This window comes from Equus quagga, chromosome 13 (assembly GCF_021613505.1).
Source record: "Equus quagga isolate Etosha38 chromosome 13, UCLA_HA_Equagga_1.0, whole genome shotgun sequence".
In the NCBI taxonomy this organism is placed as follows: Eukaryota; Metazoa; Chordata; class Mammalia; order Perissodactyla; family Equidae; genus Equus; species Equus quagga.
This window is the reverse complement of record NC_060279.1, coordinates 47,398,171-47,420,217: the sequence shown is the minus strand read 5'-3', so window position 1 is coordinate 47,420,217 and position 22,047 is coordinate 47,398,171. Positions and strand designations below refer to the sequence as shown.

The 22,047-nt window shown below is 39.8% G+C and overlaps 1 protein-coding gene across 1 annotated transcript in view; it reads left to right on the top strand.

The window, feature by feature from the left end:
• BRD7 (bromodomain containing 7) overlaps positions 1-21,847 on the top strand; it is a 191,430-nt gene extending 169,583 nt beyond the window's left edge. The window contains exons 6-18 of the mRNA XM_046682030.1: positions 2,336-2,480; positions 5,663-5,773; positions 10,454-10,638; positions 11,902-12,025; positions 12,670-12,745; positions 15,014-15,121; positions 15,507-15,642; positions 16,108-16,219; positions 17,959-18,015; positions 20,121-20,232; positions 20,854-20,997; positions 21,187-21,330; positions 21,665-21,847. Coding sequence (XP_046537986.1) covers positions 2,336-2,480; positions 5,663-5,773; positions 10,454-10,638; positions 11,902-12,025; positions 12,670-12,745; positions 15,014-15,121; positions 15,507-15,642; positions 16,108-16,219; positions 17,959-18,015; positions 20,121-20,232; positions 20,854-20,997; positions 21,187-21,330; positions 21,665-21,720 — 1,510 coding nt within the window. The 3' untranslated portion in view covers positions 21,721-21,847. The remainder of the gene's footprint in view (positions 1-2,335; positions 2,481-5,662; positions 5,774-10,453; positions 10,639-11,901; positions 12,026-12,669; positions 12,746-15,013; positions 15,122-15,506; positions 15,643-16,107; positions 16,220-17,958; positions 18,016-20,120; positions 20,233-20,853; positions 20,998-21,186; positions 21,331-21,664) is intronic.
• The last annotated feature ends 200 nt before the right edge of the window (positions 21,848-22,047 follow it).

The following is a 22,047-nucleotide window of genomic DNA, read 5'->3' as shown; positions in this document are numbered from 1 at the left end:
CCTTCCTCAAGCAGAAAGAGGAAGATTGGCAACAGATATTAGTTCAGGGCAAATCTTCCTCAGCAAAAAATAAAAAGATAAAATAAATGCAGAAATTTACTCTGAAAATTTCAATATCTAAATTAAACCAATGTTAAATTCTTGAAAAGGAAAAGAATAACTCAGTCTTTACTAAAATATTTATTTTGTTACCTCTCAAAATTTGAATTTTCAGCTCAAAAACATTTACGTTATTTGCAGAAGAGTCATGGGTTTAGGGTATGCATTCTAACAGTGAACTTTCTTCTCAGTGTGTTGTGCCTATATGTCAACCCCAGAACACATAATTTTTTAAGATAAAACCTCTAATGCTATTTGTATTCAACACCTATTCAGCTTTGCAGTTAAGATTAGAAGTTAGTGTCCTCTCTCCCTTTTTGGTTTTACAAAATAGTTGAGAAAATTACATCTCAGGTCTTTACACTTAAATAAATCATTCTTGTCCCAAAGGAGTGAGCAGGTAAGTTTTGGGCATTCCATCTCAATTAGAATATATGACTATAAATTGTTTTAGCTGCCTTCTAATTTTATTTCTTGTAACATAAGACCAGAATATAGGTTAATGATGTCACCTTAGAAGAAATCTACTTAACAAAGTCTCCCTTAGTCCAAGGATGTTCACGTTGCTGAGAATATTTTGGGAAGTAGAACCTAGAGCCACAGTTTTTTGAGTAGCCTTAGTGATTGGATGATTGTTCATCCTTGAGGCTCAGTGCTAATGCTGGTAAAGAAGGTAATTGATCAAGTTTAGTAATAACATTTTTGTTTCAACCAAGGGGGACTCTTCATTAAAATGATTAATTTTAGGGGTATAGATAATTTGCTCTGAAGAGGTCCTCTAGAGATGATGAGTGTTGTTATTTGCAGTAACTGCTATACAGCATGCGTTTGGATGTATAAGTTCCAAACTGGATCTTTTTGTTTATTCTCATTACTTTTTAGTCTCACTTCTGAGGCATCTTGCTGAGAAGAACAAAGACAAATTCACATAGACCTGAGTTCAGATTCCACCTCTATCTTTTATCAGGTTTATGGTGTAGAACAAATGATTTGACCTCAAGCCTCAGTATCCTCATCTCTAAGTGAGGATACCACCCACTGGATGGCTTTGGTGAGGATTAGATATAAAATACATCATGTCCCTACTACTGGGCCTGGCATGTGGTAAATACATTTTAAAAGTTGCTGCTATTACTATTTTTTAAGCCATTTTTATTGTTATAATTATTTGAAGTAGGAAACTTTGGTGTGCCAGTTTTCCGGAGGAAAAAATCAGTCTAATTACCTAATTATATAGAGTAGTGGTTCTCAACCCTGGAAATACTGGAAATACCAATGCCTGGACCCACTTTCTTCCCTAAGAGATTCTAATGTAGTGGGTCTGGAGTAAAGCCTCCCCATCCCACTGGGATTTTTTTAAATCTCCTCTAATGATTCTCATGCACAGCAAGAGTTGAGAACCTATGATAGAAAGCACTGGTTCTCAAGTTTGGGGGTATTATGAAGATCTTTTTAATGTCAGTGTTTTGAGCACACTCCTTACGCAGACTCAGTGGAAGTGATATCCATGGACTAGGGAAATATACCTACTCACTGGGTGCACTAACTCTGTGGCCTACCAAGAGTCCAAGCCTATAGTTAGAAGCCAGTAGGGAAGATTGCAGATGTGCAGTCATAGGTATCATTTCTGCCTTTTCCCCTGTGGTTGATAAAAACACGTAGTACTAGTCTCCCAAAGGCCGAGACACTGGGCAGTTAGTCTAAGTTTTTTTTTCATTTTTCTCTATATAGGAGCTGCTACTAATTAATTAGGCTGCATATTTTAAAAGATTCTCTGTCTTAAGGGTACCACTAGTATGTAAAACGTCTTAACCTTGTTATTAAATAGTTATTAGTCTTTTAAATCATTCCTTCGGGCTGGCCTGGTGGCGGAGCAGTTATGTTCATACGTTCCACTTCAGCAGGCCGGGGTTTGCTGGTTCAGATCCCAGGTGTGGACATGGCACCACTTGTCAAGCCATGCTGTGGCAGGCGTCCCACATAAAAAGTAGAAGAAGATGGGCACAGATGTTAGCTCAGGGCCAGTCTTCCTCAGAGGAAGAGGAGGATTGGTGGCAGATGTTAGTTCAGGGCTAATCTTCCTCAAAAAGAAAATCATTCCTTCAATTTTCAGTGAAAAACATGTTAGCATACTACAAATTCTTTCTGCATCTGAAGGATTTCTTCTGACTTCTGCTCCTAGACCAATAAATTTGTTTGTAGTAGAAAGAAAATTATCTTTTTCATATCTTCACAGAAAAGACCCAAGTGCTTTCTTTTCATTTCCTGTGACTGATTTTATTGCTCCTGGCTACTCCATGATCATTAAACACCCAATGGATTTTAGTACCATGAAAGAAAAGATCAAGAACAATGACTACCAGTCCATAGAAGAACTAAAGGTAACTATAGTTGTTTTTGTTGTGATTGGACAAATAGACTGAGCTATGATACAAAGTAACATATCTTGATTCAATTGAGAGTCAAACTCTTGGATTCTATATATACAGAATCTTCATAGAAATCTGCATGTCTGGTATTCAGAATCTTTCTAGTTGACCTTTTCTTTCACAAAGAATTAAGTTTATTTTAGTATCCAAAATCTTTGTCTTTTTCTGTCTTAGAGAACATTTTTGAGCTTGATGATAGAAAACCAGATGAAATAAGCCGTCTGCTATCTTTTATTATTTGGGGGCGAGGGGTTTAGCTAAGTTTTAAATTTCATATGTTCTACAGTACATTCTCTCAACCTTTAAGATGAAAAGGTACTTGATTTTTCATTTCAGGTCAAGACAGGTAAAATCGATATTTTAATGAAATTTAATTAGAGTAGTTTCTTTCTCTATTTCTAGCTTCTAAGGTGTGCGTATCTTCTAAAATAGAATTAATTGGCTTGTCCAGAAAGACTAAACAGAAGTTTAATTACGTTTTCTAATGTGATGAAAGTCAGTTGTTCCCTGAGTTCATTTCAGCTATGTTTGTTGAGTATATTTTTTTCAACTTTAAGAAGGAAATTAAAAACTTATGAGTAAAGAACCTACAAGCCACCAAGATGATGCATATGCCTGATGTTATAGTTGAAGTTTTTCCCAGCTTTACATAGTCTTGGTATATGTTGATTTCAGAGGTATACTTTTCATTTTAATCTTCCAAATAAAAGAAACCATGTTTTTTGGGGGGTTTTCTTTGAGGAAGATTAGCCCTGAGCTGACTGCTGCCAATCCTCCTCTTTTTGCTGAGGAAGACTGGCCCTGAGCTCACATCCATGCCCATCTTCCTCTAGTTTACATGTGGGACGCCTACCACAGCATGGCTTGGCAAGCGGTGCCATGTGCGCACCTGGGATCCGAACCGGTGAACCCCGGGCCACTGAAGCAGAACATGTGAACTTAACTGCCATGCCACCGGGCCAGCCCCAGAAACCGTGTATTTTTAAAATTTGCTTTGTACCAAACCACCACAAACTTAACTGGTTTGGATAATATCTATTTTACCTTTATTTTTTCTGCATGAGCATTGTAGTTTTCACCTGACCTAGGGGCTAGACCCTAATCCATTACAGAAGGAAAATAAGACAGTGAACATTGTCTTTACTTGGTCTTTCTTTTTTCATCCACATGTCAGTCAGCAGAGATTTATGAATAACACCAGCATTTAATTCCATCTTTGCTAAATGTGAATGTATAGATAATATTACACCTGCTGTGAAAAACCTGAATTACATTCTCTTGTATTTAGAGAAATGGAAACTTTCCCACCTTTTCATGTGTTCAAAATTAGGCTAGAGCTGTTTATTTCAGCATATTTCTGACCTTACTGTAGCTTAATGGAAAAAACTTTCACGGTTTTTTTCTTTTTGTGAACAGTTGTCCTCTGATCTTTCTCTATGATGATAGGAGAGGGTAGAAGCGAGCCCCTAAGTGTTTTTGAAATGGTTTTGGTTTATCATAACTGAATGAACAAGTGTTTTTTGAACTCTTTGGAGTTTTCTACATTACTACGTTTTTTTATAGGGAAAATTCACTAGCCTGAAGTAATATTTATTAGCTCATCCAGCTCATTTGGCTGTTCAGGTTGGTGGGTTTTTTTTCCAATTACATGAAAAGTATGCAGAAAGGTCCTTCAGCTTTTTGAATGACTAAGTACCATTATCCAGAAGTTGAATATAGCCTGGCACATGACCCTTAAGACTCGTGGAATTGATAAAGTTGCCTTAACAGATCAGACCTGTGTTAGTAGAATAATCCAGTACTCTTGCCAGTTACAGGCCCAGTGGTCATTTAGTGTGAGTAATAGCCATCTTGTGTCTCCCCTCACTTGCCTCTCCTCCCCCCAAATATATATTTAATAATTCTTAACAAGACAGAAACTTTCCGGAATATCTGTAACAAGGGTTCATAACCTGGAGTCCTTTGGGTAGCCGTCAGTGAGCCTTTAGGGGGACTGGGGACCTGATAAAATTACGTGAAAAATTTCGTGCTCAACTCTGTGTATATTTGCTTGAGAAGTGGATCCAAAGCTTTCATCAGATTCTTAGAGATCCAGGACCTAGCGAAATCCTAACGAGGCCAGGAACTAAGGATCCACATGTACCATCCACTTTAAATAGAATACCAAATTTACTGTGACCGTTGAATCAGTGTTATGCACTTTTAAAGAATTGCTCGGTCTACCTATTTTCGTTTGTATTCTAAGCTGTCATCACTAATTACTAAATAGTGGAGTCTGAATGTTTTAACTTGGAGTTTGAGGGATCGGACTCTTTTTTGTTGGGTTTTTATCAGTTTGACGTAGTAAGGCCTTGGCATAATCACTGTCACATTTACACAATGTGAGAATTACTTAACCATGAAAACGTCCAGTGGGATTGAGTTCTCCAGCACATGTGCAGTCTTTGAAATTTAAACCAAAGGTACAGTTTTGATCATTTGGCTACTCCAGTTATATGTTTTAACTCTTCGAGGTTGTATGGTTTATTTCACATTGGTGTGATTTTGCAACATTCTGTAGATTATGTTTAGCTTGCAATAGTATCCAAACACTTCAAAGAAAATTGGTGTAAATATTTTAACGTTTTGTTCAGTTAATTTGGATTTGGTAGGAAATGTTGTGGTAATTTAGCGCTGTTCCCAGTTTTCAGTCAGGATCTGAAATAAAATATTTAACTCATAAATGGAAACTTAAGATGTTTATTTTAAAACTAAGAGTAATATCTTTTAATTACAAGAACCACTCAGTTAAGATTATTCTATTAAATATAAGGTAGAAGTATTTTCTTCTAATTCTTTTTGTGTGCAATAAGATTATACTGAAGAAACCCATTTATAGTTACTATAAAATGTTTAGGAATTTGGAAAAGAATGTAGTAGGATATTTAAATTAATTTAACAGTACATATCTTATTAGTGAGTCTTAAAACTTAATAAATTGTTGTTAATGTTGTTTAGTAAACAGTGAAAGAAAAGGGTAGGGACTTTTGTTTGTTGTTGTTTAATTTTTCAAGGACCTGTATGATTTCAAACTGGGGTAGAAGGGTACTTTGTTTTGTTTTAATGCATTTTCCCTCTTAATATTCTCTCTGCAGGATAACTTCAAACTCATGTGTACTAATGCTATGATTTACAATAAACCAGAGACCATTTATTATAAAGCTGCAAAGAAGCTATTGCACTCAGGCATGAAAATTCTTAGCCAGGTAAAGGAAATTCTTTGTCATAAATAATGGTTATTATAAAATCTATATCTCTGTTTTTTGGTCGTAGTGATACAGATCCAATATAGTACTGGTTTTATTTTATAGGCAGATTATACTGAAGTATGAAATAATAAATGAGAAAAATTTTAATATAGAGAAGAAAATTAAAGCAGGAAGATTCTCATTTGGAATTGATGCAAATAAATATTGGTATTCAGTTGTAATTATTTGTTTAGAGGCTCTTGAATTGATGTTCCCCAGAAGGACTTATATTCGCTATGGAAGAAACGTCAGCTTGAATGAATTCCAGGAGAAGATTGATGAGGTGGATTATGGGACCTTTTAGAAGGAAAGCTTTTTATTTCCCTTTATAGTGATGGAGTCTACTGTCGGGTGAAGCACAGGGGCTCCTTCTAGTAGAAAGAAACAAAATATAAAATCAGCACTAACTGGGAACCTGTCTCAAAGCCACTTTACCACAGGAGCAGACTGTCCCTTGAAAGACAAGAACTGGTGCGTAGTAGGGTGTGTGAAGTGGGAGAAACGTGTGCAGAGGCACAGACACATCATTGTCCAGCTGCGTGAGAAAGCGTAAACGTGGTAACTTATTCCAAACAGATACTGTAAATAGTGGCATAAAATTATGTGCGTGTTGTCTGAGAGTGACTGACGGCTGAGGAAAGACCTTGAAGAGAAAATTGGGGTGATCTCTCTGCATTTGCTAGGGGAAGAGGAAAGCTCGCAAGAGAAGTCACATCTTTTGAGGTTTTACTCACAACCCTGAGTAGAATGGGAAATTGACTGAGATAATCCTGGCACCTTACCACCCCAGGAAGTCAGAAGACTGAGCTCTTTTCCACTAACTTGCAGACCTTGGGCAAGACGTTAACCACTCTAGGCCTCAGTGTTTTCGTCTATAGAGAAGAAGATTTAATCTGTGATCTCTAAGATAATTGCCAGCATTTATGTGCTGAATCTAGATAAGAGCTAGAGTAGGGAGGAAGCTCTGAAAAAGAAGAGCAAGATAGGAGAGGGATTTTGCGAAGAAGAAATGAGTGAGTATAAGACATAGGAAGAAGGAGAAAGAAATCAGAGTGAAGAGCTTGGTCTCAGCCTCGGGGAGTTGTACGATAACAGACGTTAGTCACGTGTGGATGCACATGGTTTTCCAATTTTAATGGTGATCATCTGTGTGAGTTTTACATTTGAAGAATTGCCTTGGTGTGCAGGTGTCTGAGTGTCTAGGCTTGGCTCCGAAGAGTCTTGGATCCACTTAACTGGGGAAAGAAAAGCATTTGGATTGATGAGTATTCTTGCACTCCTAATATTTAGACAACATCAGTTCCCACCCTTTCCTAAAGACTTGGGAAACTGTAATGTAAGCCAGTTGCCCATCTTTGGCAAAATTTGCAGAGGAGAGCAATATAAGATGTTTATCCCACTCTTTGCGGAAAGTCTCAGAATCCACAAGCAAGCCGTATTCCAGGTTTAAAAACCTGTAAGTGCTTGTCTGTGTTGTACGTGCAGTAAAAGCGCGTCCAGCAAGTGCAGTCTTCAGTCACTCCAAAATACGCACGTTGAATTTTTAGGAGAAAGTTTCATTTGCGGAGATAATATCCCAAGTAAATCTATCAACTTTGTTTTACCACTATTTTCTCTTCTTTAAATAATATAGTTAATTAACATGCAACATTTCAGTATCTCTTTAGTTTTACTGGAGGTGGGATGGTTGGAGGCACAGAAAATAAACTTTCTTCTCCACTTTCCCTTTTCTTTCTCTGTTGTCTTTCCTTTTTTTTTCAGATCTCTTCCTGTTGAGAAGCCCTACCCATCCTGTGTTATAGCTTCCTGTTGACTGTTCTCTCCACCCTAGATGGGAGGGATCCTTGCAACAGTGATTTTTAACATTTAAATTTAGACCTCCTGAGTTAACTCGTCTAACAGCAGTGCTCCCAAGAGAGCCCAGCACACCCTTCCATGAATGGTGTCTTTTAAAAGATAGCTGTTTTTGAATGTTCAGTGTAGATTGTAGAGCAGTCAGTCATCATTTTTTTCAGTTACAAACCAAGGGTGACTATTAGTAGACATGTTATTTTTATAAAGAATAGACATATGTAGAATAACTTTTGGTCTCCTGAATAAATACTGGAATGCTGCCTTATAGTACAAAGGGTACAATTTGTAGCATAGTGGCTTAGGAATGAGACTAATCAAGATTCAAGCCCTAGCTCTGCCACTGGGACACTGTGTGGCCTTAGGCAGGCTGTGTAGCCTTTTTCCAGACACGTAAATGGGATAATGATAGTACTTACCTCACAGAATTATCCCTGGTACATGGGTAAGCACTCAATAAATGTTAACTATTATTAATGGCAAAGAATTAAACCCTTTTAGCCATTTCATATTGTAAAATCAAAGATTGATAAGCTATATGCTGATTTGGAGCCCTTTTTTTGTTTTTTTGGTTTTTTTTTTTTGAGGAAGATTAGCCCTGAGCTAACATCTGCCAATCCTTGTCTTTTTTTGCTGAGGAAGGCTGGCCCTGAGCTAACATCCGTGCCCATCTTCCTCTACTTTATATGTGGGACACCTACCACAGCATGGCTTGTCAAGCTGTGTCATGTCCGCACCCGGGATCTGAACCAGCGAACCCCTGGCCGCCAAAGTGGAACGTGCGCACTTAACCGCTGCGCCACTGGGCCAGCCCCTGGAGACATTTTAATTACCGAAAAAGAAAAAGACATTGCTTTCAAAGTAAAATTAAACTCAACTTTTTCCCGTGAGTTGTGTCAAAATTTAGAAAATTTCTCTAGTTGAATTATTCTAATTTTGTGCTTGTTATTTTAAAAAAAATTCCCAAAATGTTCTTCATGTGGCTTCTGTGTTATAAAATTTGAGAGTGGAAATAAAAAGATTACTGAGAACTTTGTGGTCTAAGCCCAGTCATTTAACGAGCATTTATTGAGTACCTACTGTATGTCAGTCTCTGCTGCAGGGACTAGAGATAGAGGGATGAGTGAGAAAGCACCTCAGTGACGTAGACAAGGGAGAACGCAAACAGCCAATAGACAGTTACGGAAATAATCACACTCGCTAATGTTTTTAAGTATGTATTAAAATAAGACACTTTTAATAATTGTCAAATTTTTTTAATGCTATTTAGTTTGGCAAGGATTCAGAGAAACTTTCAAACACTAATGTAGAAATTGATATAACTTTTCTGGAAGGCAGTTTGGCAGTAAATATCAAAAGCCTTAAAAATGCTCATTTCCTTTGACCTAGTGTTTCCACTTCTAGGAATTTATCCTAAAGAGATAGAGATTCCCAGGGGAGTTTATTTACAGTGATGTTCATGAGACTTTCATTTGTAATAGTGGAAATTTGGAAATAATCTAAATGTCTAATAGTAAGTTGTTAAATAAATTTTGGTACATACATAACATGAAATACTATGCAGTTATTAAAAACATTTTAAAGAATATTTAGTGATATGGAGGGGAAATTCTTGTAATGTATTAACGGAAGAAAGCCCTTATTACCAAATATTCAGTAAAATTCCAATTTGCTAAATATGTATAATGCTTAGAAAAATACTGGAATGATAAACCTGTTAACACTGTTCCTCTCTGGATAATAAATTAAGAAGGTTTTTATTTTTTCCTCTACTCATGTCTTTGTCTACAATAAAATATATTACTTTGATAGTTTTAAGATTACTTTAAAATAGAAGTCCAGTAAAATTAGGAGGATCCGTGTTTTTGAGGCTCTCACAGTCCGCGCTGCTGATCCAGCAGAGCATGATGAGGACAGGCCTGTCAGGAGGCGCAGGAGGCCTCCTGCTAGTCACTGGTTCTGTGACCTTAGGTAAGTCAGTCAGCATTGCTGGGCTACATTGTTCTTATTTGAATGACCTCTGGTCCTTTCTAGTTCTTAGTTTCTGTTACTCTGCAGAAGTCTTCCCTCCTGTTGCTATGTAGCCCCAAGGAGACTGCAGTCCGTATTTTATCCAGTGACAACACAGAGTTAAGGGCAGAGTAGTCGCTGGGAAGAAATCCGCCTCCAGAAACCTCAAGCCCTCGACCACAATGAAAATCTCACAGCGTGTCAATGCAAGGAAAATTAAGCACGTTTCACAAACCAGAAACAAGACTTCTTTGGTTAGAAGAACACTGTGCACTTTGCGAAAGAAACTGAGCTAGCAACCTTTTATCCTCCTTGTGGCAAGCTGTTTTCACACAGAGAAAAATGCCAAAGTCGTCAGTGATCACCCAGGGCTACCAGAATATAAGGGTGCTTATTCACATGCTCCAGGCTTTCAAGTACCTAATAATTCTTAAATTTCAAAAGATAAGCCGTTCTGATAAGTATAAAATTTTAACATGCTATTAAACTAAATCTTACTTTTTAAACTTAGTACTACAAAGAATATTTGGTCTTTCTTTGTTCAGACTTTCTCTTCCATGAACTTTTTGATGATTATGTTGGGAAATAAATTATCTAGATTGAAGGAATAGGCTTTATTCCTAGTTCCTAAATATAATACTCTCTTGGTATAACTATATTTAATTGTTTTTCTTCCCTAGTTGATGACAGGATAAGTGCAAATTCTTTTGAGGAAAAAAAGCATTACTTTAAAAATCAATGACACACATACAATAAGAATTTCTTAAATATTTTTAGGAAAGAATTCAGAGCCTGAAGCAGAGCATAGACTTCATGGCCGACTTGCAGAAGAGCCGAAAACAGAAAGACAGAACAGACGCCTCGCAGAGTGGGGAGGACAGCGGCTGCTGGCCAAGAGAGAGGGAAGACTCTGGAGACACGGAAGCACAAGCCTTCAAGAGTCCCAGCAAGGAGAACAAAAAGTAAAGAGTCTTTGGAGTGTTGAGGTTAAGCTGTCTTTTTCAAGCTAGTAAGGGGGACGAATACTGATTCGGGGCCTGCCTTGGGAAGACAAGTCCTGTCAGCTTGGGGTTGGTTGGTTTGGGCATAAAAGTCCTTTTTGATGATGTCAGAGCCCTCTCGTAGAAAGCTCTGGTTGGAATTGTCCAGACAGATTTCAGAAAACAGATCTGAATGTGTGTTCTTGGGAAAGTGGTTTTAAAACCAATAGATTATCTTCGGGGAGTCATATTGTCAGTGAGTTTATTTAAATAGAACTATTTGTTTAAGAAAAAATGTGTATTCATTACCTCATTCCATCAGGGAGTTGAGACAGCACTTAGGCCTGAGCACAGTCAAGGCTCCTTCCTGAGCAGATGGGCTGTCACTGAGATGTCTGCATGTTTTCCACTAGATGTCAGCTGGTAGGAGCAGTGACAAACCACTGGTCCTGCCAGGCAGCTGCCAGCATGGCTGGACATAGTTTTGAACCCTGCTCCACCCCTGACTGCCAACCCTGATGCCCCCACCTCACTGTCAGCTCTGAGAGAGGACTTTAGTTAGCAGTTTGAGATTTTTGCTGTCGTCATGAGAAGAAAGTACACTCGTGGCAAGTTTTTGTTCTCTAAGAGTTATACATTTTAAATGTATGGGTTTTTTAAATTTAAATTTTAAAAATCAAACCTTAAAAATAAAACAAATTTGTGCCCTCCCCTCTCAAAAAGTATTTAAGGTCGGGGCTGGCCCCGTGGCCGAGTGGTTAAGTTCGCGCGCTCCGCTGCAGGCGGCCCAGTGTTTCGTTGGTTCGAATCCTGGGCGCGGACATGGCACTGCTCATCAGACCACGCTGAGGCAGCGTCCCACATGCCACAACTAGAAGAACCCACAACGAAGAATACACAACTATGTACCGGGGGGGCTTTGGGGAGAAAAAGGAAAAAATAAAATCTTTAAAAAAAAAAAAAAAAAAAAGTATTTAAGGTCTAATTAATTTTTGTGAGTATACTGAGAAAAATGTTTAAGGCAAGTAACACTGGACCCAAAAAGGTAGGGAACTGACGAACATGTTGGGTTTCCCTTACTGTTTGTGCATTCTCACTGGCCCCTTTCCAGGCTGTTAAGGAAGAAAGCTTTAATTGGTGATAGTAGAGCAAACAGCCCCACTTCAGTTGTATTCGTATCTGGAATTCATTGTAATGTTTTCATCTTACCTTTTTTTTTTACTTAGTATTAATGTGTGTTTTCAGGAAAGACAAAGATATGCTTGAAGATAAATTTAAAAGCAATAATTTAGAAAGAGAGCAGGAGCAGATTGACCGCATTGTTAAAGAATCTGGAGGAAAGCTGACCAGACGGCTTGTTCACAGTCAGGTAACTGAGCTTTTCCTTTCTTCTCACGACCTGCTGGTTCGGGTGGTCTGAAACTTTTAGTTTTTAAATTTCTTGTGTACTTTTAATCCATATCTGCCATAGAGCTCTTCAGTACAATATTTGCAGAAGAAATATTAATAATATATTTGTTTGTAAAGTACATGATTAATCTTTTCCTCTATCACTGGATTTTTTCTTTTTTAGTGAAGTTAATATGTTCTAAAATTGGAAAATTAGCCACATCCTTTAAGTTTACAAGTAAGCATGTATACTCTGATCTTTTAAAATCATTCTATTTAACACATTGGTTTTAAAACCAAATGGGTTAATACATGACTTTGGAGAGGTCACTCCCCTGCCCTGGTCTTCAGTAGCTGTCTTTTTTAAGAGTAGGCAGAACTAGGTGACCTTAAGGACCCACACAGTTCTTGAAAATTCTGAGGTTTTCCTAACCTTCATTTCTTTAGCCCATCAGCACCTGTGTATATGGAGACAGGTGTGAAAATCGATATCTGAGTGTAAAGATGCTAGCCACTTACAATACTAATTTGATTAAATTAAAGTAAGGCTTTCTGATATGCTATATATATTATATACTATATATAAAACCATTAATGCCATTTGAATACTTTGGGTCATTGCAGTGTGAGTTTGAAAGAAGAAAACCAGATGGAACCACAACGTTGGGACTTCTCCATCCTGTGGATCCCATTGTGGGAGGTAGGTTCACAGAATTAGACTGTGCCTGGACTTGCTGTTTGGCGAAGAGCAGTGACCTGGTTTAACATTTTAAAGCAACAAGCCTGAATGGTGAAAAATCCAACTGTGTTGTTCTCCACAAAGAACTTGGCTCGACATCATGTATCTCATGCTGACAGCCAGCCTAACTTTACTTCGTCCTAAAATGGGTGCTACATAGATCAAGTTTTTAAAATACAAAGTCCCTGGAATCATTAACAAAGACGAAAAATCAGGCAGTAGTTTTTAGCCCTGGTTTTAAGAGACTGTGGTATGTATGCTGTGTTATTTCTAGAGATATATCAAAACCCTCAGATTATGACAACAAATTTGACTTTTTTATTTCAGTGAATAGAGTGAATATGCAACATAGTACCGGAATAGTAATGGAATAATATGTACCTAATGACATTATGTCTTTCACTGTGCTCGGTAGAAAGTTTGTAAAGGTTGGCTATCACTGTTTTAGAACTTCAGTCCTGTTTTTGTTTTCTCTGATGATATTTTAATGGAAATAGTTTAGGGAATATTTTGAAATTCAGTGTGAGAATTGGGACTTTCTGTTATTTATCCGGAGGGGAAAATCATGTGTTGTGATAAGCAAATGTGAGAATGTTAATTTATTTTATAAATATCCATTTTCATACTGCCATTATGAGAGATAATTGGGGATACAAAAATTAATAAGGACAGAATTCCTACACTTCAGAAATAGTCTCCAGTATTTATTGTTTGCTATGGGCAAGACCCTGTCTCCGGAGCTGAAGGTGGAGCTAGGTGTGTAGCAGGGAACAAAACAGACAAGTGTCCCCCACCACGTTCTGTCGGGTGGGAGGAGGAGGCCACAAACAAACAGAATCAGGTACAGAGATGAGCTTGTCTGCCGTGTATCATGCGACCAAGGAGAAGAGCAGCTGTGACCACGTAGCACAGGCACGTGTCTAGAGTCTGTGGTCAGAGAAGGTCTCCTTCACACGGTGCTGTCTGGGTCGATCCCAAAAAGGTGAGTGAGGGGTGGGGGAGTCGCAGGTGAACACCTCGGAGCAGGGAAGAGCTTGATGCATGTGAAAACTGAAAGGACAGGCCTGTTAATGTTGCCTTTCAGCATTGCATTCCATTCTTGAAGTGGTGAGCGCAGAGTTCCTTTACTTAGGAGAAAAGTAACTGGTGCTGTATTTTCAAATCAAAACTCTTTGGCTTTTATGAGAACTTTTCGTAGTAGAAATTTATGTGGTTTGGGATCAAATGCCACAGGATTGAGAACATTGCTCTTTCTAGTATAGCTGTGGTGAAAATTTGGTGATAGGAGATGCAGTTAACTTGATTTAGAGGACGCCTTAAGGTTTTCCCCTTTCTTTGTACCCTAGAGTCCGGTCCACTCTTAGTGTGAGTTCCTGGGGTTCCAGCTCCTCTGGGCACAACCAGATGTGGCCAGAGCTGACCTGGCTCCTCTCACAGCAGCTCCCCCAAGAGGCCAGTCACTGGTTTAAGGTAGAAGATGCCCCTGTCCACTTGTCAGTTTTGATTTCCTGGTGGAGGTACCAGTATGCCTTGGGACACCAAATTCCAGCCTGCTCCCTGAGAGGGGAGGTTTGATGTGGGTGTTGGAGGTTTCTCACAAGTGCTTTTGTCTTGTCACGTGGTCACTGGGCGGCAGTAGCCTCTATTCCAGGGATCGTAGTCCAACGCCAGGACTCTTCTCAAAGAGGAAATACCCTCCTGCTGGATAGTCCCAGAGACCGCGTTTCCTTCTGATGCCCTCCTCCTCGGCTCTCGTGCTGCTTTCAGCCTGCAGTGTCATTTTTGGGTTGTTCCTGGTTACAGAGCTCCCATCTTTAGAGGCTGTTCCTCACTGCGTAGATGCTCACTTAACCCGGTTGTCTTCCGTCAGGCATTTGCCCTTAACTCAGTCTTTTATTAACCTTCTCTGCCAGTTTACTTTCATCTTAACATTGAAAGGTCCAACTTTTCATTTTAAATCTTTATTTTTTTAAGTGAAATGCAACATGATTATAAAGAATTCTGGGAAGCAGTAAAGTGTAATGAAAAGGACCAGGTTTTGGTCCTGGCTCCATTCCTGCCTTTCTACGCTCAGATTTTAAGTTGAACATGGGCATAGTAAGGGCCGCCCCGCCTCCTTCACAGAGTCATGTCAAGAGCGTGAAGCAGTGTCCGTGTAGACACTCGCAGGGCGCCCTTTGGCTGGTGACCACGTGAGCCGCCTCCACGGTGCTTGGTCTTGTGTTTTAGAACCAGGCTACTGCCCTGTGCGACTGGGGATGACGACTGGAAGGCTTCAGTCGGGAGTGAACACGCTGCAGGGGTTCAAAGAGGATAAGAGGAACAGAGTGACTCCAGGTGAGGCTCCCCATGTGGCAATTCTGTTTTCTCTTTCAAGGAGTCAGGGATAAGAAGCATCATTACCATTTATTGCTTTATTCACTAACTTTCTTCGTGGTATTTTTGCAGCATTAATTAGCTATTGTATTAACCTCAGGAGAAACTGAAAAATCAAGTATTCGTTTTCAAAATGAGTTTTTTTCTTTTTCTCTCTCCCTTTTGTGAGAAAATATTCACCCGAGTTGTGACTTCACAAGTCTTCTGTTTGAGGGAAGACGTGTACCTTAGATTTGTATACCAGTCAATGAAGTAGTAAAGTTAGAAGGGAATAATCTTTAATTAAAAAAATACGTTGACATACAAGTTAAAGAATAGCATTGTAGTATTTCATTTTTATCAACAGTGTTATACTTGAATTATGGACCCTATAGTTCTTATGCACCGCACTATGACTCCACGTTTGCAAATATCAGCAAGGGCGATTCTGATTTAATCTATTCAACCTATGGGGAAGACTCTGATCTTCCGAGCGATTTCAGGTAAGTCACCAATTCATCAATATTTTGAGTGCAACATTTTTCTGAAATACTGGTATACATATGTATATCCAAAAGGTGTGGTCCAAACTGGAGGAGTAACTTTGAGAGTCTTTTAGCACATATGAAAGTCCTGAGGTGAATAAGATCCCCTTAGGGAGGAAGTGAATGGGAGAAGCAAGGAGCTCCACCGACTGAGCCCTGGACCCCTTCATCACTAAGGTCTTACTTTTCTTTGAAGGTTTTCCCGGGAGGTTTTCACTGTGTTCTTGATATTATTTAATTCTCTAATGATGGTAAATTTATCACTGGCGAATATGTAGATACAGTGTTGGACCTAGACAGAAAGTTTTACATCATGGTGTATAAATTAAGGGCATCTAATGGAAACAGTTGGCTATGATGGGAAGATTAAGCCAATGGAGATGATTTATATGGAAGTGACTTTCCGAACACTCTCTCTTTCAGCATCCATGAGTTTTTGGCCACATGCCAAGATTATCCATATGTTATGGCAGATAGTTTACTGGATGTTTTAACAAAAGGAGGGCATTCTAGAACCCTGCAAGAGTTGGAGATGGTAAGAATGCTGCTAAAGAAACAGGGTAATTTATTGTTGGCTCTCAAGCATTAGTCATTCAGTGGTATGTGAAACCATGGGATTAACCAGTGTGACAGCTGAGCTCCATTCCCCTGAAAAGACAGCCGAGCCCGGGTGGAGACCATGGGTGGAGGACAATGAGCGGAAACGAGTGGCTCAGCTGCCAGGATCTGCGAGGCCAGAGGATTGTCATTAACTCCTAATCTTGGGAACGGAGGAATCAAAAATGGGGTTTACAACCCAGAAGTAAGCTGAGGCTATGTACCGTAACAGCAAGGGGCAGTCTTGCTCACGGCTTGAAACCAAGTTGACGAAAATGATAATGTCCTTTTCTTTATTTTGCAGTAATAACACAGTGGTGGGGCCTCGAGTAAAAAAAAGCTTCCTCATTTCTGTCTTTTATTAACACTTGTAAACTATCTCTAGTTCAGTTGGACGTAGTTCATAATCTGGAATAATTCAGAGATTTGACACAAAGATTACCAAACACTGTTCCTTCTGATGTAGAGGAGAGCTGATCTCCCTTGTCACCGGACTTAGACGAGCCCTGTGTCCCTTGGCGGTCATAGCGCTTCCTGGCAGCTGTGGCTGTAGTCGCCGTCTCCTCTGCCCTCATTGTGCCTGTGGCCACTGGTCCTTGGGTGACCTGTCAGCACCCAGGGTTCAGTGAGAACTGCTGCACGACCTTCACACATGACTGCTTGCTTCACATGACCTCAAACATTCAACTTTGTATCAATTCAAAAGTAGTTTTCCTGTACCCTTCCCATCAATTAATCTGAATTAATTAATAGTCTTTAAAATTGACTATCTTTCATTTGGCCGATTTGGCAATATATTTCAAATTTAAAGTTTCTCTGCTCTTTGATCCAGCAGTAGTTCTTCTCAGAATTTATCTTAGAAACTAAGGAAAAACTTGTATGTAAGGATACATTGTTTGTAATTTTGAGAAATTGGGAATTGGTTAAATAAATCACAATGCAACCTTTCAGAAAAAAAGGTAATTTTGGGCCAGCCCAGTGGCATAGTGGTTAAGTTCACATGCTCCGCTTCGGCAGCCCAGGGTTTGCTGGTTTGGATCCCGGGCACAGACCTACACACCACTCATCAAGCCACACTGTGACAGCATCCCACATACAAAATAGAGGAAGATTGGCAACAGATGTTAGCTCAGTGACAATTTCCTCACCAAAAAAAAAAAAAAAGATTTTTGTGCATGATACATTTGTCTGTTATTTGTATGCGTTATCTCTGAAGACTAGGATTATGGGAAGCTTTCGCATTCTCTGCGGCATTTGAATATTTTACAGTAATCCTCTGCTATCTAAGAATATTCCCTCTGTTAACGCAAAATAGTCTCCAGAGCTCCTCCTATTTTCTCCTTGCTAGAGATTTACCTCTTGTTTGAAAACACACTCCATTTATTTAGGTACTTATGTGCTATTTACCAAATACCTTCTTAAACGTGTATAGCTTTTGGATCAGGCATGAAGATGCCAATCTTGAAGTCACCAGTAAGAGGTACTCTTCACTCACAAAATACTCTCAGAATGCTAATAATCATATCTAGTTCATTTTTGGTTTAGAAAATTATATTTCAATAATTCATATTCTTATTCTTTTTCTCTTGCCATGAACTCTTGATATTTTTCTATTTTCCTTGATATTTACCTTTTTATATATCTTTTAGTAAAAAGTTGTTTTCTTTATCCTCATAGTCATCACCTGAGGATGAAGGCCAGACTAGGACTCTCGACACAGCAAAAGAAATAGAGGTGATTATATTTTATTCTTTATAGAAAATATTTAAATGAGGAATAAGCTAAAAGGCTTAAATGATAAACCTTTATTTTAAAAGAAAAATATTTATTGACTATCTCCTGAGATAAAAGAATTTTTTTGCCTGTGGCGAGCGTAGGAGCCAGTACAATAGACACACGTGTGAACAAGGAAGCAACACCAGTGACCGTACAGTGTACCTGTGCGTGATGCGGGGACACAGGTGGGAGAAACCACCTGCTTCAGGTAGCTGAGGAGACCTTCACAGAGGGGATTCCAGATGAACTGGGTCTTGAAGGATTGACAGGCATTCTCCCAGCAGGCAGGTCCGGCATCTGAAGTGGGCAGAACTGCATGTTTGATGACATAAATAGATCGGAGAGAGCAGGGCACACGTGCAGAGCACTCAGGAAGTGGGTGACCTGGGGAGCGGAGGAAAGGTGGTGAGGACCAGATGACGAAGAATCGTGTGCAGTGCTGAGAAGCTGAAACCTTATCCCAGAAGATGGGATGCTATGATGAAATGTGGAGGAGAGGGGCTGGAGGGAGGGGACCAGTGAGCAGCTATGGGACTTGTCTAAGCCAAAGCACGACTAGCACAATACAAAGGAAGAGAGTAAAGATAGGCAGTAACGAGGAATACAGTGAAATTAAAATTGACAGGGCCCTGTGCATGAGGTGGACAATAGTGTTGTTAGCTCGTGTTGGAAGTGCAGGAAGAGGAGCACGCCTTTGGCAGGGAAAGAACTTACATTCAGTGTCAGCTGGGGTGAATGTGATTTGGGACATCGTTGGAGGCGTAGGCCTGGAACTCCGAGATCTGGGCTGTGGGTATGTGCATCTGGAAGTTGTTGACTTCAAGGTAGAATTTTATTGTAGTCATTAAAGTGAACAAGACTCTCCAGGGAGCACATGTAGACTGGGTCCAGGTCAAAAGACGGAACCTTGGAGAAGACCAGTAGTTACAGCAGGAAAACCATGAAAGAATGGCATGAGGAATGTGCTCCGCAGTATCAGATGCTGCCTGGAAGCCCAGGAAGAGGAGACTGGCAAGTGTCCTTCATAACCTGTAAAATGGTGGGGACAAAAGTAAGACCTCAGTGAGTTAAATGAGTAGAGGAAAACTGAGACATTTAAGATCCAGGGGACAGAAGCCCGTTAACTAAGGGGAAAGAAAACTTGAAGATGTGAGATCAAGTAAAGGTAGATTAGATGCAGATGTAGATGGTTTTTACAAAACCATGTTGTTTTCAAAGAAAGAGGAGTCAGCCGAGGTCACGTGCTTAGTGAGGGGGCAAGAATGAAGGAAATCTTGAGAATGGGAAAGGAAACTGGATAAGAAGTGAAAAGCCTCTTGAGTAGGGTTGTGAGGGTCCAGCTGAAATGGCAAACCATAGATGCTGATAGAGTTTTTCTCTCCCACACACTTTTAGCCCACATGTAGATAGAAAAATGAGGCGTTCAGATGGTTTGAGCTCAGCATGCAATACGGAAGTGTGAATGGAACTGTTAACTTTGATTACTTATTATCTGTGTTGGTCTATTCCTAAAGAACAGTGTTGAAGTTAGGAAAACTGAGTCTTGTGATTCCAAAAATAAAACTCCCTGCTTTCCAGGATTTTGTTTCTCCCTTGCAATACTGACAGCCTGGCTGAGGGACCTGGAGGAGACCCAGGAAGTAGCTTTCTGTTCGAGATGTGCGATAAGGAGCACAGGTGGATGGACTGGGGGCCGAAACACTGCCTGTGAGCCTCGGAAACACGGGGCAGTGTCATAAACACCCAAAGGTCTTCACGGCGTAGGCAGTCACGAGGCCCTGGTCACTTTTAGAGTGGCTGCCATGTGGAACAGCGATGCAGATTGTATAAGACACGTCACTGTGTTACAGAGAAGTGTGGATTTGTGGGCACCATTTTGCCAGGATTTGGGAATGGTATTTTAAAAGGATTCTGGGAAGACATTTTTTATAGGCATCAAAATTTTAATTCCAAAGTAAATAGGTGGAATAACTTGGCCTGTGAACACAGCCATTTTACTCGTTTCTCAGTCTAGCACTGTCGGAGCTTAGCAAGCTCAAATAATTCCTTTTTTTTTTAAGCAGATTACAGAAATAGAACCAGTGGGGCGTTTAGACTCCAGTACGCAGGACAGGCTCACAGCCCTGAAAGCAGTGACAAACTTTGGTGCTGCAGTGGAAGTTTTTGACTCTGAAGGTGAGTGTCTCCAGAGGGTTTGATGGAAACACTTCATGACACAGGCAGTCAGGATTTAATGTCACCTTAGTACAGATTCACAGACCCATTCACCACAGGAAAGTCTTGGCTGGCCGTGCTTCAGTGGGCAGGAGAGCATGTCTGTGGTTTTTCATTTGAGGGGGGATAGTCTTATGAGGAGAGAAGGCTAACCAACAGCAGAACCCCAGAGCAGAGGACTCAGTTTACTGCACACGGTCAGACACAAGGAGGAATGAGGAAGCAAACCTAACGGATAGACTAGTCTTGATTTCCAGGCCTGCATATTTTAAGCAACTTCTATACCTTGATTTCATCTTCTCTCTCTATACTTTGTCTAAAATTTATTAGATATTGTAACTTCCCGTGGATTACAGGAAGCCTTTAAATTACCAGGGTTGTACCCAAATATAGTAGGAGAGGCAGAGAATACAAAAATGCCAGGGACAAGAGCATGGGCGTCACATCGTAAGGATCACGTTCTCTTGGTATGGGCTTATATCATGAGTGAAATAAAACGTGAGAGTAAAAATGGAAAATAAAAGAGATCAAACACAAGTGTGTCCATGTTTTCTTTAGTGTGTTATTTTTCTTACCACACAGAAGCTGAAGTGTTCCAGAAGAAACTTGATGAGACCACCAGATTGCTCAGGGAGCTCCAAGAAGCCCAGAATGAGCGTCTGAGCACCAGACCCCCTCCCAACACGATCTGTCTCTTGGGTCCCTCGTACAGAGAAATGCATCTCGGTATGTTCACCTCCGGCAAGATGAGAGTTGGGCTGATTTGAGTATCGACACCACTATAAAGGAACGCTGAAGTGAACACCACGGACAGTTGATTTTTTGCATTTATCTATTGTTCTGATTTTTTTTTAATTATCTAAAGGAACATTTCAATGCCTAGAACTGTTTTTATTTTGATTTTTTTCTTCCTAGCTGAACAAGTGACCAATAATCTTAAAGAACTTGCACAGCAAGTAACTCCAGGTGATATTGTAAGCATGTATGGAGTTCGGAAAGCAATGGGGATTTCCATCCCCTCCCCCGCCGTGGAAGACAACTTGGTCGATTTAACAGAAGGTATGCGCCCCGGGTCTCTGGGAGAGCACAAGCCTGTTGTGAGTGAGGGAACATCAGTCCTCTCCCTTCGAGCAGCCTTTGAAAGCTTCTGTGTCTGTGTTGTGAATGTAGAAACTACTTTTAGTTTTCTTCCCGTTTTATCTAAAGAATTAATAAAGATTTCACACATTTGCAAAAAAACTGCAGTGATAACCTAATAATGCACTTTAGCCTTGACCCTTGCCGTGATAGAGGGCTGTCGGCATTTCTTATTCTGGATGTTACCTTTACCTTCACATCCTTTCTTAATTTAAAGGAAAAAACTGATGAAGGAAATGGTATTTTTTTCTTTCAGATTTTGAAGAACCTAAAAAGATGGATGCTGCTGAGTGTGGACCTGATGGGATTTGAAAGGAACCGGTATTTGATTATATATTATGTATATATTTTTCATTCTTAACTTGGAAATGCTTTTCAGAAGATATAAAATATTTGTAAATTGTGTTTTTAATTAAACTTTGGAACGATTTTAATGTTCCAGAGACTGGGCTTCTATTCGGTAATAAAGCTGAGCCTGCGACCGCGCGCCGTCTCGTGTCTCAGCTGAGCTACCCCTCAGCCTTTCAGGACCAGCCGTTAAAAGAAACACGTCCCCCAGATAATTGACTTACCTCATTTTTCCACATTTGCCACACTCCTAGTTAAATTATAACCAACTTGTTCCTAACTGACCAGATT